The following is a 15,434-nucleotide window of genomic DNA, read 5'->3' on the forward strand; positions in this document are numbered from 1 at the left end:
TATGTTGCAATAGGCTTAGGCTGCGAGGGGCTTCCCATGATGCACTAAGTGTTTCTTCTTCACTCTTTTCTTTTCATTCCTTGTGTATTTATACACTACTACTATATTTATAATTAACAGTTTGTAAAATTTGGCTCTTCCTTCCATAGTTTGCTTTTTATCCCGTCTCTCTTCTCTTTTCTCCCTCCCATCACTCCCAGCAGGTCGTGGCAGATGTTTGTCCCTTCCTGAGCCTGGTTCTGCTGGACGTTTCTTCCTGTTAAAAGAGAGTTTTTCCTTCTTACTGTCGCCAAGTGCTTGCTGATCGGAGGGTCATGTGATTGTTGGATTTTCTGTCTAATATTGTAGAGTCTTTACTTTGCAATATAAAGCACCTTGAGGCAACTGTTGTTGTGAATTGAAGCTATATAAATAAAATTACATTTAAATGAATACATTTTTACTTGGCAAAAGGTGATTCTGTATTATGAAAAGTTCTCCCTACAAATGATGTAGGTTTTCTGTCCTTTGTCAGGTTTGTTTTTGTGCAGATGGCTTGATTTGAATGCAACAAGCCTCTGTGTTTGATTTTGCTGAATCACTTTAATAGAGAAATTGTTGCAGCTTCACGATAAAGACAGAGCGAATGAATGCTTTTGACGACATGGCTTTGATTAAAGCTGACTTAATTTTGCGCCCGTTGAAGTGTAGTAAACCAACATAAGTTATTTGAACAGATGCATAGTGGGAAAGCAGCAAGAAACAGAACTGACTTAATGAAGGATCGGGATTAGAATTTAAATCAAATCAGCTGAATTATTCATAGATCCATTCGGTTTGCAGACAGTTATAAAGAAAATATAACATTCTTCTTCTTAGGATTCTTTCATAAAAGAAATAATTAAACGCCACATCCATAAAGGGCACATAATATTGCCTGAAATGTAGTAAAAACTTTTCCATATGTGACATAATGATGTTCATGTGTCTGAGTTATAAAAGGAAAACTGCTTTTAGCTCATAAGGTTAAAACAGACCATCGAAGCTATGAGGTAATCCATTAAAAATTTATAGTGAACGTCGAGTGACTTAATGTCTTGTCATTGCTGATTATATAATAGAGATATTTCGAACGGCATCCACCACAACAGAGTGCTGCCCTCACAGCTCCAACTTTTATCTTAACATGCTCTGCATCCAGGGTGCTCAGTACAAATAAACCTAAATACTTGACTCTATTCACCGTTGCCTCCGTGTGGCATTCAATGGAAACATAAAAACAGGGGAAAGGGATGTTGTGTATAACAAAATGCCGGGAAGTCACTGGAGATAAGGATACAAAGGATATACTGTATCGCTCAGTTTTAATAAAATGGCATGAGCGCAAGGATGAGAGAGCAGATGGAGAGAGAAAAGCACAGGGCTGATTGAGAACCCCTAGTGGTTGGTGAATGACTGGAGAGAGGGCTGATGAAAAGACAGCAAGGGTAGCAGTCTTGGTGTGACGCCAGTGTATTCCTAAAGTTCAGGGCTCAAGTCTTCCCACTCCTTCATCCTGCTCTCCATCAGCTCATTTGTTGCCCTGACAACGCTCTTACTCGTTGAACTGCACCCTCAGTGGAGTGGAGCGTGGATAAAGGTGTGTGTGTTTGTGTGCATGCTCTTTTTTTTTTTAGCTGTTTTATGTGTTGAGAAATTTGTCCTGTATTCTTAAAGCCTATTGACATTTTGTTGAACTCAAAGGAATGGTCCTACATTCTTGGCTAGCTGTTTCCCTGTTTCCACAATTTTTGTTGCGCTAAGGTAACAGTTATTACCCCTTTATAATATAGCTACACGACTACTGATTATGGAAGTTTTCTACCTGCGAAAACACTATCATTCAGTCATGTGGGAAATAGCTAAGGCAGACTATATATAAAAGATGGAATTAGTCAGTTTACTGTTGGTGCTAGGACCATACTGTTTGTTTGATTGCTTGTTTTTTAAGCCTGTGATGATCATATTGGAACTGGCTGATTTTATGCAAAATTCTAAAAACTTCATTCAAGTGCAGCCGCTGCTTGCTTAAGCTTCGCAGCATCTCATTTATCTCCCTTTCGATTTTTTCTGAATTTGCAATTGAATTTATCAGGTATGTTTGAATTTGCAAGTTGTGATTAACATTTTTATTGTAACACAAAACAGAAGCATAAAAGCCGGGGTTTTATATTTATAGAAGGAGAAGACAGTGAGATATCAGCATATTTAATGTAGTGTCAGCAGGACTCTTCAGGATCCACTAAGCCTACTCGTTTCAGTTTAATATGATGTGTTCTGAGATGAAAAGGATCTTATAAACTCATTATGTAGTCACATATTGTCCTGTAGATTGAGTCTGTGTGGTGGTCTTATTGTGCAGTCCCTCTCTTTGTGGCACTGGCACAGTCTTAAGGTATGTGTGTGTGTGTGTAAGCATCCTGGTCTCTTTGTGCACCAGTCTGGCTGTTGGCAGTGCTGTTTGATTCTTGGCAGGTGGATCACAGCTTCTTGCAGCCCAGCTGAAGCGGTGGATACCATCCAGTGAGCGAGCGGTCGAGAGACCTAAAAAGACAGCGGATAAGAAAGAGAGAGGAAGACAGAGAGAGACAGACACCACAGAGGGAGGAAGCGGGAGTGTGAAGGAAAAATAGACAGACACAGAAGGCGATGAAGAGACAAAGAAACAGAAAAAAAAAGTTTTGCACATTCTCCGCATTGTTCTATAAGTAGTTGCAGTTTCAGTGTTTTACTGCTTTTGTACAGGAATTTCTAATTCACAAATTCACACCCTCCACCCCCACCTCCTCCTCATCTTTCACTCTCAGAATGTAAACCTCACAGTCTGGTGTTGAAAATCAATACGACAGCTTGTTTCTCTGTAACAAAACAACTCTCACAGTAATCGGGTCACATGTGCACAACTACGGATCTGTGCACTTGTGTCCTCTGACAAAGGCCTCAGGCAATTAAAGTAATGTTTGGGTGTCCGTGAGCGAAATTGTTGGGTCCCCCGGAAGGCGTATTGTTAGCCAGAAAGGTTGGGAAAAACCTTCTTAGTAGATGTCTCTTTGCTTTCACATGGTCTCTCCACACTTGGAAGATGTTCAGCTGTCATGTTTAGATGCTCACGGCCTGAAGATTGCCTGTGCATGTTTGTGTGTGTATGTTTGTGTGTGTGTGTGTGAGAGAGACCAGTCATTAGATCAAATATGAACCTGGTCTGAGTGACTGAGTGATGAGCTTTGAGTTTTTATTCTGGGCCAAGGCAGGTCTTGACCAGGCTTAGATTTCACACTCACACACAATTCAGGCAATTTCCCCTGAGAAGGGGAAGAAGAGATAAAATGAGACATGATGAAAGTGTTTAGATAGACTGAGGTGTGGCCTTGTGTTTGTTTGGGGAAGACTGGAATGTATTTACATAATTTCTCTGCATCTTTGTCTTTGACACATGTCACGTACAGATACACAGCCATGCATACAGTATAGTCTGTACATGCTGGCTGTGTCAGCAGCCAGGAAACTATACCTAATACATTATTGATGTGTCCAGTCAATGATTACAAGTGATAAGAGGTATTGACAGGTGTTGGGAGAAAAGAAAAAGTGTTGATCTGTAGGTTTATGTGGTTGTGTTTTCCCAGTGGGCTGCAAAATGGCTTTAAAGTAGGTCTATGTATTGACCTAGTAATGCTTTAGCTGACTAGACAACAATAAGACATATTTTGCTATAATGAGAAAAAAGCAGCAAGTACAAAAAACAAACAAAATTTTAAAAAAATTCACATGTTTGAGACAAAATCTAAATTGGACATAAAAAAGGATTAGTTACTTCGGATATTTACAAAGACAGAACATTTCAAGAAGTTGGATTTAATGATGTTTGCTACCTGCAATTTAATGCTAACTGCTAATACCAAAAATGCATATCATTTTTTGTGCTTGAAATAAACAGATTCTGGCTGTGTTTAGAAAATAGTGCAACTTGTTCGTTTTAAGTCGCCTGTAAAACGAACCAACACTATGAGCACTGTTTGGATATTGTGCTTATATGCTATATAAATCTGGCCCCTAAGATGTTAACTGGTAAGTTTTAGCATTTAGCTGTTTGCTAGGCTAGGCTAATTCCATACACTAGAATAATAAAAGTGTCTTAAACCTGCTGCCTTTTTCAAGGTCACCAGGTTATGGAAGTTTGCTTCAACCTTTAAAACTATTATTCAAGGGTCATTATCTCACAATTTCAAACTACATATCTCAAAAGTTTGACTTAATAATGCTAACTTTTAAGAAAAAAACTCAAAATTTGGATAATGACATGAACTTTAACTTATCTGTGGCAGAATCAAGTTTTAGACTAGGGAGCTTTTACAGGACAGTTTGGCTGTCAAATTCCACAAATTTCAGGTATATATTCCACAAAATATTATCAACGTTTTTTATTCAGACAGTTCCTTTGGTCGAAAGCAGTTGAGAAAGAAAATTAATACAAAGTGACCTGTATTTTATCCAGACAAAGTAACTTATTTATAGACAGACACGGTGATTCCGAATTTCAGCTGAGTTAATTTAAAGTTTTAATCTTCCAATCATCTGCACTGTGTTGTGGAGATGAATGGTCTTTTTTGTAATTTGGGTGAATTGACCCTTTATAACTGTCAAAGGTACTCAGTTATACTCTCTGTGAAATACATAAAACGGTACTAAAAGAAGTGAATCACAGAGAATATCACATAATTCATAATTGCTTGTATTTGAAACAGGCAATTTTGCTAAATTCCTTGTTGATAGGAAGCTTTTATCTTCGCGCAGAGATATGAGAGTGTGGGGGAAAATAACGTGTGTGTGTGTGTGTGCGTGGATGTGTGCCTCTTTGTTGGATTCTGAAATCATATATTATTATACTATTATGTCCCATTTCTCTGTGCCACTCCAAAGCCCATGAACTGAGCAAAGCAGTCTAAATGGTCTTTAGTTCCTCTAAATACACCATGGGCTGGAGGCTCCGTCTGACCTTTCGCTGCGCAGCACCTCTCCACCACTGTTTCTGTCTCATCCCTCTCATTTAATCTATCTCTCTCTCACCCCGGCTCCACTGTGCAGCGCCTCTCTCTGCTTCATTATACCATGCGCGCTACTTTCTTTGTGGCTGTTTTCTCACTCGCATACCGCTTTGTGCAAGTGCAAGCAGACACACGCAGATATGTGTGCTATGACACGAGCACAGTGCACATATATATACACGCATTATTACAGCATGACACGCCTCCCTGCTGTCACACAGTGTGCTGAGCTGAGGGGAATGGCTGGGTTTCAGTTAGAGCTGATGAGCAGCATGAGCACAAGAAGAAGAGAAGGGAAGGAAAAGAGGAGGCTGGACCAATTTTACAGTCCCTTTGTTATACCTACTAGCAGTATGGATACACAGAGGCCTTGTAAACAGACACGTTCAGCCCTTTTCAATTGAGCGATTAGCCTCATTTGCATTCAAGAGAGCAAACTTTACATTAGCGGTAAATAGTTTTTCCAGGTCACTGCCCCTACCTTATAAAATTTGGAGTGAATATGAAAGTGCGCTGCTTAAGAGGGATGCTTCTTGTTTAAATTGTGTCACATCAGCGACTCACACAGCTGATCTTGGATCTGTGGATTGAAAGCATACATTCAAACCTTTTCACAAAGGAAGGATAACCTGTGAAGCACACACAATATGAGAGAGAGAGAAGAAAGAGCAAAGCAGAAGTCTCTGCAGATGGATACTGATTAAATATTGATGGTCAGCAGTGTTGAAGGCTTGATTAGGACCTGAGTGAGCCAAGAATGAACAGTGCCGCTCATCTATAAATGCACTAACAAGTACCACGACCATATATCTGTGGTATTAGCAATTTGGCGATACATTGGTATCAGCCAGTATCAGCATTTATAACAGCTGATAAATGAAAATTAAAAACATAAAGAAGAGACACCCCTCAACCATGTTATGAGCATTGATGTTGCATACTTTGCCTGCAAGAGGGCATGCTGCAACTTCTCTGCAAGTCTGGAAGAGTTTGGCACCGCATAAAAGAGCAATCCATGAAATGTTGTGCCATATTTTCTTAACAGGAACTCCTAAACAACTGCACATTACAAATGTCGGGGAAATCTGCAGGAATGTGTCTAGAAGAAACAAAGATATGATAAAAATGTATCAGACTTTGAAATAATTAAATATCAGTATGAGCCTTAAAAGTCCTATATCGCTCAGGCTCTACTAACAAGTGATAAACACACACAGGTGCAGAACCGTGCTGTGCAATCTAAACAGGTTTTCATTGTGCCTCCCATAGGTCAGCCTGCCACAGCGTCTTCTCACTTTTCACTCTCACCTTCCTGCATCCCCCCTCTACTTCCTCTTGTTATGCAGAGACCACACACTGGAAACAGCACGTTGAATTCAGAGTAAACCAGACATGCACACGTCTTCAATCAACAACAAATGTACTTAAAATAATGCATCAAAAGGCAAACAGATTATTATTGTACTATTCCTGCACTTAACAGCACAATAATCTCCTTCTAGCCACCGACTGAACTGAAGTGAGCCTTAAAAAATATATATAACATGTAACCAGCATTTTCGTCTGACTACTCACTATATTGTCTGAAGCCAATTTCAACTGTAAATACAGTCTTTCTTACGGCTTCATTGAATGACTTTGTGTCCCCTTGAACTGGAACAGCTGCAGCGCAACCACAGTAATCTTGGAGTTAAAATTATAGGTTCACCAGTGCTTCTGATTCCATTGCTGGTGTACTCCAACACAACAAAAGATGCCCTTGTGGAACACATTTTGAAAGTGTCTTTGTGGAAAACTTACAATGCGACATAATGTTATGTTATACATTCAAGAGAGAAACATGCCGCACCATGTCTGGAAAACATCAGTCGTTCTTTAAGGAGGCAGGGATCAACAAATGCCACAAAAATGTCCTGTATGTGTCTGTTAACATTTTCTCTTTTTTTTTTTTTTATCTTCCTTGTGTTGTCACAGTTACTTTGCTGGACTCAATGTCAGCTTTGGCCGACCTGGGCTGGGAGGCTTATCCTAATGAGGGGGTGAGTACCTGCAGTGTGCAACACACACACACATAGATATATATGATCTGGCACAAAATAAGATGTTATGTTGGCTTGCATTATTTCAGGGGAAGAGGTAAGGACTCAAAGCTAGCAGGAGGACTGGAGTGTGTGTTTTAGAGAGCACTGGGTTCATAAGCAGTCCTTGCTAAATCGGGAGTTTTCAGTGGGAATTTACAAATTATTTCTGCTACGCTGAAATTGCTGTGGTGCTGGAGCCTGCATTTATTACAGGCTGCAATTTTTGGGATGGAGTGAAGGGACACGATGGGGGGAGTAAATATTCCTACATAAGAGGAGATGGCATATGCATCCTAGTGTTTCTGCATTGTGTACATGTGCTTGCAGGGTGGGTGTGTTGCATAACTAGACTTTCTTGGTCATGGGGGACCACGGGAGTTTGGAGTGCAGCTATCATGAATCAGAGCAGTGAGAAGAGGAAGAGCATATAGAGGAAGAATGAAGAAGTGCATTCAATAGAGCGGATTCTGTATGTCACTGTAGTGCAGGGGCTGTTGAATGGCACTGAATTAATTCTATTTCCTCTTGAGTCACACTTCTCTCTCGCTCGTCTTCCCTCTCCACTATTCAGCATCAGTGTGTTAAATTGCAGGATGCCACACGCGGTTTCATGGTTGTGTGAAGTGGAGAGGCAGCTGATGTGTGCAGAGCCAGGCAAAGTTGTTTTCTCAGGCAATCAAGGGTATCGAGTTCGCTTAATTGAAATGCTCTTATTGTGCGGTCATATTGTAGATGTTTGTGAATGTTTTTATTTTTTCTGCGGTCCCTGCAGAAAGAGCAGAATGTGTTCCATCTGTGGCTAAACTAAGCAGGTCAATCTAATTTAAGTTACTTTTATTGAATATGTAGTTCAGGTTGGGGTGAACACGTGTTGTTAGTTTACCCTCAAAGAAATGTGTTGGCTGGAAAGTGAAGCGTACCCCATCCTGAATATCTTTTTTTCATGGACTGTCAGATGGGGAGACGCTGGTCTCCACACAATACCTCTGTGAAATAAATACTATAAATATAGCCTCCTTTTATCCACCTGAGACTTTGCAAAAATAAAAGTGTTTAGAGTCTTTACTTTTTATCTGCTTCTTTAATCAGATCACGGAAATTAGTTTGTAAAATCTTTTGCTTTCATTGCCCACCTCATGCTGTCGTTTGATACACAGAGCCGACGTTATCTCCCACCTGGATCGTTCTTTTTCATCTGGTAATTTAAGAAAATATACAAGTTTCTACAGTGAGCTATGATGTTGCCACAAAAATAAAAATCGATTCTTTATTGACGTTTGAGGGTAATCAGGTACAGAGCAAATAAAAGGGAGTGCAACTGAAGGACTCCTCAAAAATTAAAAAACTTGAGACTTGCAAAGCGTAACCACTATAAATCACCCGAAATTCAACAGTTTAGTTGTGGCAAACTTTTATAATTGATAAAAGTAATTTTATTTGAAGCCTCTGCCTCACATTACTTTTCATCCCACTTTGTACTTATCCGCTTAAGCACTAAGCAAATGAGCTTGAAGCATAACTCATATCAGCTCTTTATGATTTTGTTTTTTGTTACTTCTTTTAATCGGTTTTCTGTTTTTTCTTAATTTGTTTGGTTGAGAAAAACTTTTAAGGCAGGCCATGGGCAAAATTACTACTTTAAACCTTTTAGTCCAAAGTTTTACAGTTGCTGAATCTTTACTTTTCTATTTCATTGTGATGGTCCTTGGAGTAAAAAATGCATTTACCTTGCCACCTATCCTCAGGGAAACCAATACGCCAGCACTGTTTAAGTCTTCACAGTAGCTCCTGGCACAGTTTGGCCTTCTACTGGAAGTTTATTCTTACAAGATCCAATAAAGCTAAAAATTTCTTGCCACAAGAGCTTACTGCTTGCAATTTCTGCACAATTCAAGTCATGGACTGTATCTCTATTTGTAAAACTGCAAACTATCTATTTAATTTTCAGCTGGTGGCATTCAACATAAAAAAAAAACAGTATAGAGACCAACAAGGGCTGCCAATCGTGCTGGCAAAAGTGCTGTTTGTTTATGATGATTCTGCATATGTCTAAAAATGAATGTCGTAAAGATTTACTAACTTGTGTAGAAGAGAAGTAATAGAGCGATAAGAGACTCAGAGAGGAGAGAAAATGTGTTAGGGTGGTGAGAATGCCTTGTGTTTTATATCAGGGGGATTATCTAGTTGACCTTTAAGCTTTAAACCTGAGGATTATTCTCAGTGAGAGGCAATTCCCACCAATATCAGGCCAATGTCTACCTGAATTAGTCCAAAATCACACTTGACCCTCACGGGTCACGCTTAATCCGAGCCGTGCAGGGCCGGATGTGGCTGAGACTGAGTGGAGCGACCCATTTATGTCACCACAAAGCAGTGAGGGACACAAAACAGATATGTCTTAATGATGTTTGAAAATGGGAGGCCCAACTGCCTCTCGGCTTCCCCAGAGGCTCCCCAGCCCTCACTGGTCCCCTGACATAAATTCTCAACTTTTTATCCCCTACCCTGTCATTTGTCTTTCTTTCTTTTTTCTCCCCCTCGCTAAGCCAGAGCTTGTTCCAGAGTTTGGCGGCCAATTATGTCCTCATAGGTGTACCCATCAGATGATTGCAGAAGGAGGGATGTTATGTTAAGCCGGTGAATGCTTGAATCTAAACGCTGAGCCGACGTCTCTGCTTCACTTCAAAGCAATCAAGCTGGCTCTGCGCTGATTGGCCGAGGTGATTAAGAGTTCAGGGAGGAGGGTTTCAATTTGAGCCAACAAAGCCCTGGCAATAGTTATAAGTTGTGTGTGCATGTGTGTTTGTGTTTGTGCACTTGCGTCTTAAACAAGAAAGCTGAAGCCCTTGAGCCTATCCCAACGTTTCCTCAGTTGTATTTTTAGGAGACTTTCTCTCAGTTGTGTGACGTATCTGTATCATTAGCAAATTAGCAAAGCCCGGTTGTTCTCAACTTCCTAAGCACACCTGCGTCTCACACCCGGCAGAAGTGACAACGAGCAGACTTTGCGAGCAGGGAAATAAGTTGCTCAACAGGAAGTGGCAGCAATCCAGCCACTCCAATCTCTGCCTACAAAGAAATAAACAAAGACATTATAAAGCCCTTTTTATCCCTCAATGACTATTCCCATAAATGCTTTAATCACCCCTCCCCGGGGACTCAGCTTTGTGTATTTGTGTGGGTGGGTATGTGTGACCGTCCTGTGATGTCCGACTGGTCTCCGCTCTGCACAGATGGATCTATTTAGCTGCCAGTCGTGCCTGTTATTTACCAACATTCATTCCTCTCTCTCTCTCTTTCTCTCACTGTGTTTCTTCATTTTTTTTCCTCCCTCGGTCTTACGTTTTTGTTCTTTCAGTTGAATCGAGTGCAGCTGATCACAGCGAGTCTCAGCCGCTGCGTTTGTAAAATCGTCGAGCTGTAATACGTCCTTTATGCTGTGTATAATCTCCAACTCTTAACTGCCTGTCAGGGACATTTGTGTCAGCTGACTGTAGCATCTTAAATAATCCTCTGCTTCTTCTTTTTCTTCTTATTCTCTTGTTTTCTTCTTCTTCTTCGAATTTCTCTGTCTGTTGAAGTACTGTTAAGGTCAGGATCAAGAGAGAGCTGGTTTTGTTCAAGCTCCAATTCATACACAGTAGAAGAGGCTGTGGAGATTAAAAGCATCTGAGCGCACAGGAGAGCTGGCGAGTGAGCGCAAATGTGTGTGAGAATGTGTGTTTTTATGTGGCTCTGTTTTAGTGCTCAGGACTTCGAGGTGAAATGCGTCAGGCTTTTGCCGGGTTGTTGGGCTGTCACATCAGATTAACCTCAAGAATTCAACCTCAGCTTGGACTTCGCTTGTCTGAAAGTTTCTCTCTGCATTTTTGCTGCTTACTCGGCTCTTTCCTTGCCCGTCTCTTCTTTATTTCTCTGGACTTTTGGGACATGTCAGAGATAATTGGTGTTTACCTTGGTGGGTCGTGGTCTGGGTCCACTGTTGTTTGATTTTGCACAGGTTAGCGTATTTGTGTATACTGTAGTACGGTGGGTAACGAGAACATGTAAGTAACTCTGTGCTCGTCACTCTGGAGCTTAAAGGCTTCAGCCTTAAGATGATGACAGGAGCTCAGAACAAAGATGGTGGTCTCTTCAGTCCTAGCCACAAACTAGAGCCTATCCTGTGTGTGTGTGTGTGTGTGTGTGTGTGTGTTCGTGTGTGTGTGTGTGTGTGTGTGTGTGTGTGTGTGTGTGTGTGTGTGCGTGTGTGTGTGTGTGTGTGTCAAAGAAAATTGAGTTAGCGTCCTCTTGAATGGATCAGATATCTTGAGACACTGAAACCACATTGGTTTATTTTCCTTTTCTTTAAGGAATAAAAATGTTCTTTTTCTTTGTGTGTCTGTCTGAGAGTGGTATACGCATGTGGGTGCTTGTCTATGTGTGAGTAGATAGAAATGTTTTCCTGCTCATGCGAGAAGTGTTCTCAATTACAGCCGTAGTCAGAAGTGGAAACAGATGGTAGTGGATGATGGGAGACAAAGTAGCTCTGTCCTACCTACTCCTTCTTTCTCTCCTTCTCTGTCTTTCTCTCTCTCTCTCTCTGCACGTCTCACACACACGTCTACCTCTTAAGCGTTAAATCGCCCGTTCACTTCAGGAAAAACATACCCACTTTGCGAACACGTGCAGCATAGACAAAGACAGTCCTTCAGTGATCTTGACACACATCATCACTCATAGTCACCCATACATGAAAACAGAACTTGCAGAGCAGTGTTGCTTTGCACTAAACCACAGTTCATTGAACTTAGACCCAGTTTCCCTGTAACCAGTATTTAAAACTGAGATCCTCTTTGTCCACGCGCTAACGATGAAAGGGAGTGGTGCTGTTGTCAGCCTGGGCCCAGTGCCGCTGAGCGTCACCCTGACTCAGTTTCACGTTCCCTTGCTCTTTGATTTGAAATTTATGTTTTAGTTAAAGAGATTTCCCCTTTAACACAAATACTTCTCAGCAGCCCTCATCACTTCTCTTTTCCTTCCTCCATCCCCTCATCACTCATCCACTTACTCCCCCTTTCACTCTCTCTTCCTTTTTTCTTCCCTCCCTCTTCTTTGCAGCTTCATGCAATCTTTCTCCTTTTACCCTAATTCTTTCTTTGCCCCCAAGCTAAATAATGGAATTATTTTAATATGCAATGTCCCAAATATGCTTGAAAAAGCTAAACTAGCAAATGAAAACATCATTATAAATCATCTCTATTTACCTCCTGTTTCTTATTCTCAGTGGGAGGAGATCAGTGTCATGGATGAGAGGAATACCCCGATGAGGACCTACCAGGTGTGTAACGTCATGGAAGCCAACCAAAACAACTGGCTGAGAACGCGCCACATCAGCCGGGAAGAAGCGCAGCGCGTCCACATTGAGATCAAATTCACCCTAAGAGACTGTAACAGTCTACCCGGGGTCCCTGGTACCTGCAAAGAGGTTTGCATCACACAAGCATAATGCACAAGCAAGCTTCATAAACACATGATCAGCATGTGGGCTTTTCGGTTAGATAACAAATGCCGATGCAGCTGGTGTGTGTGTTTGTGTTTAAGGCCTCCTGTTGCATTTATTCCGCTCGTTTGCCCACTCGTCCTGAGCAAAACATTGAGTGTTGATAGGCTCCGTGGCTTCTGCTGTGTAGCTGTCTGCTCTTTGAAATATTTTTGGTGTGAAGTAAGAAGAAAAAAGAATACATTTCCTTAGTGGGTTTTTTTTTTTTTTTTTTAGATCAATAGCACACGGGTAAGTTATATTTCAAGTTGAGTGGTTTTTTGTTTGCAGTTGTTTGCACTCCCGCAGAATATTCTCTGACTATCGACTGTGCTCGGCAGCTTTTGCAGCATCTTCTTTAACTCCTCAAATGTGTGACTTAGTAGATACATCTTAATTAGACCACTAAGTAGATCATTTACAAATTAGACACATTAAATGCAGTTTATTTATTGCTGTGCTGTGAATTGTATGAATGGAAGCACATTTAAGGCATATTTAAGACCATCGCCTCACCATTCTGTGTGTTTCCTGTTCTTATATGAAGGTTGTTAACATGTGTATTATCAACAGGTCTGTCAAAAGGAGGTGTGTGTAATCTAGTTACTGTAATGTAGTTAAAAAATACAAAATAACTTATTTTTCATCCGTTTCCAGTCAGAATACTAAACACAAACAGGGAAACACAGAAAAATAACACGAAGCAATAGCTGGAGAATAAATCAAAGTTTATTCTACAGGCTTTTTTCGTTCTTTTTATTAATCTTTTTCCCGCCCTCCATTCTCTTATAACACTGCTCTGTTCTGTATACATTTCAATTCGTCTGTCCCTTATATGCCTTTCAGTCTTACTACATCTCCAGAATAAATAATGGGCTTAATGTGACAGTTTAGAGCTGCGCTCTCATGAAGCTGCAGACAGCGTTGCTGACTTTCAATCCAGACAGATGCACTGAGATACGGAGACAAGCTGCTGAAGAGCTGCAGAACAGTGGATGGCTTGTTAAAATTTCACATTGGATGGACCCGCTCATACTTTTTATCTGTCTCGGTTAACTGTGCGTCGTTCTGATGGATGCTGTTTGTTTTTGCAGACATTCAACATGTACTACTATGAGTCCAACAATGCAAACCTGTGGTTTATCAAGGAAAGTCAGTACATCAAAATTGACACTATTGCTGCAGATGAGAGCTTTACACAGGTATGGATACTCGCACAGAGAGAGCATAAGAACACTTTCAATTGCTTTCAGTTTGCTAAAGATTGCATTATCCCATTCACCAAACTCACATGTAAAATATATCTTTTGTTCACAGGTGGACGTTGGCGACCGTGTCATGAAGCTAAACACGGAAGTGCGGACCATCAACAACTTGAGTAAAAAGGGTTTCTACTTGGCCTTCCAGGACCTGGGCGCCTGCATTGCTCTGGTCTCCGTGAGGGTCTTCTACAAGAAATGTCCACTCACTGTGCTAAATTTGGCCCAGTTTCCTGACACAATAACGGGTGGAGAAACGGCACTGGTTGAGGTGCACGGTGTGTGTGTGAACGCCTCTGAGGAGTTTGAGCCTCCCAAGATGTACTGCAGTGCAGACGGCGGATGGCTGGTTCCCATCGGGAGGTGTGTGTGCAAACCAGGCTTCGAAGAGAACAAGGACATGTGCCAACGTGAGTGGGGCTGTAGGGGACAGAATGTAAGCGTGCAAGTGTTTGTGCATTTGTGTGGGAGAGACAGACAGAGACAGGACAAATGAGGAAAAAGTGAGGTGCTGACATGTTTTGGTGATTAATTCAATTCAGTTCAATTCAAGTAATTTTTATTTATATAGCAGCAAATCACGACAAAGTTTCCTTAGGGTGCTTTATATTGTAAAGTACAAGACCATACAATAATACAAAGAACACCCCGACACTCAGATGACCTCTATGTGCAAGCGCTTTGGCGACAGAGGGAATGAAAAAAAAACTCCCTTTTAGCAGAAAGACACTTCCAGCTGAACCAGCCTCATGGAGGGGCACCTCTGCCATTGGCTGTGAGTGGAGGAAGACAGGACAAAGACACACTGTGGAAGACAGACAGAGATTAATAATAACTAATGATTAAATGCAGAGAGATGTGTCTGTCTCCCGAATCCAAACTGGGAGCTGTTCCACAGAAGAGGAGCCTGAAAGCTGAAGGCTCTGCCTCCCGTTCTACTTTTAAATACTCTAGGAATAACAAGTAAGCCTGCAGTCTATGAGTGAAGTGCTCTGATGGGGGTGATACGGTACTATGAGGTCTTTAAGATAAGATGGGGCCTGATTATTCAAAACCTTGTAAACAATGAGAATTCTAAATTTAAAAGAGAGTCGATAAAGAAAAGCCAGTTTGGTAGAAATATGCTCTCTTTCTAGTCCCTGTCTGCACTCTCGCTGCACCATTTTGCTGCTACTTTCAGTACCAACTTTTTTGAGACACGCTGCTGCCATCAAATTCAAAATAAGCTCATGTTTTTCCCAAAACACTGAAGTATCTCACTTTCAAAGGTTGTACTGTGAGTAGTTTTAAAAGATTTACAGTTTATTTTATTGTTTTGATTCACATTTTTCACAGTGTCCCCACTTTTTTGGAAGTGGTGTTGTGTATAAAAGTGTGTACATATCTATGTGGCTGCCTCTGCGTGCAGATACACTGTAGTGAATTTTGCAGTGACACAGAGGATGGAATGACAATGACTCTATGTATTTAGGTTAGGGACACACTCTGTGTGAATGTGTTTTTTTTTTTA

The 15,434-nt window shown here is 41.0% G+C and overlaps 1 protein-coding gene across 3 annotated transcripts in view; it reads left to right on the top strand.

Annotated features, from left to right (window-relative positions):
* Positions 1–15,434, top strand: part of LOC113011381 (ephrin type-A receptor 3-like) — a 79,293-nt gene that overhangs the window by 6,955 nt on the left and 56,904 nt on the right. For all 3 annotated transcript variants that reach the window (XM_026150908.1, XM_026150909.1, XM_026150910.1), the window contains exons 2-5: positions 7,038–7,102; positions 12,411–12,611; positions 13,760–13,867; positions 13,983–14,334. In XM_026150908.1, the coding sequence (XP_026006693.1) occupies positions 7,038–7,102; positions 12,411–12,611; positions 13,760–13,867; positions 13,983–14,334 (726 nt within the window). The remainder of the gene's footprint in view (positions 1–7,037; positions 7,103–12,410; positions 12,612–13,759; positions 13,868–13,982; positions 14,335–15,434) is intronic.

This window comes from Astatotilapia calliptera, chromosome 18, assembly GCF_900246225.1.
Source record: "Astatotilapia calliptera chromosome 18, fAstCal1.2, whole genome shotgun sequence".
In the NCBI taxonomy this organism is placed as follows: Eukaryota; Metazoa; Chordata; class Actinopteri; order Cichliformes; family Cichlidae; genus Astatotilapia; species Astatotilapia calliptera.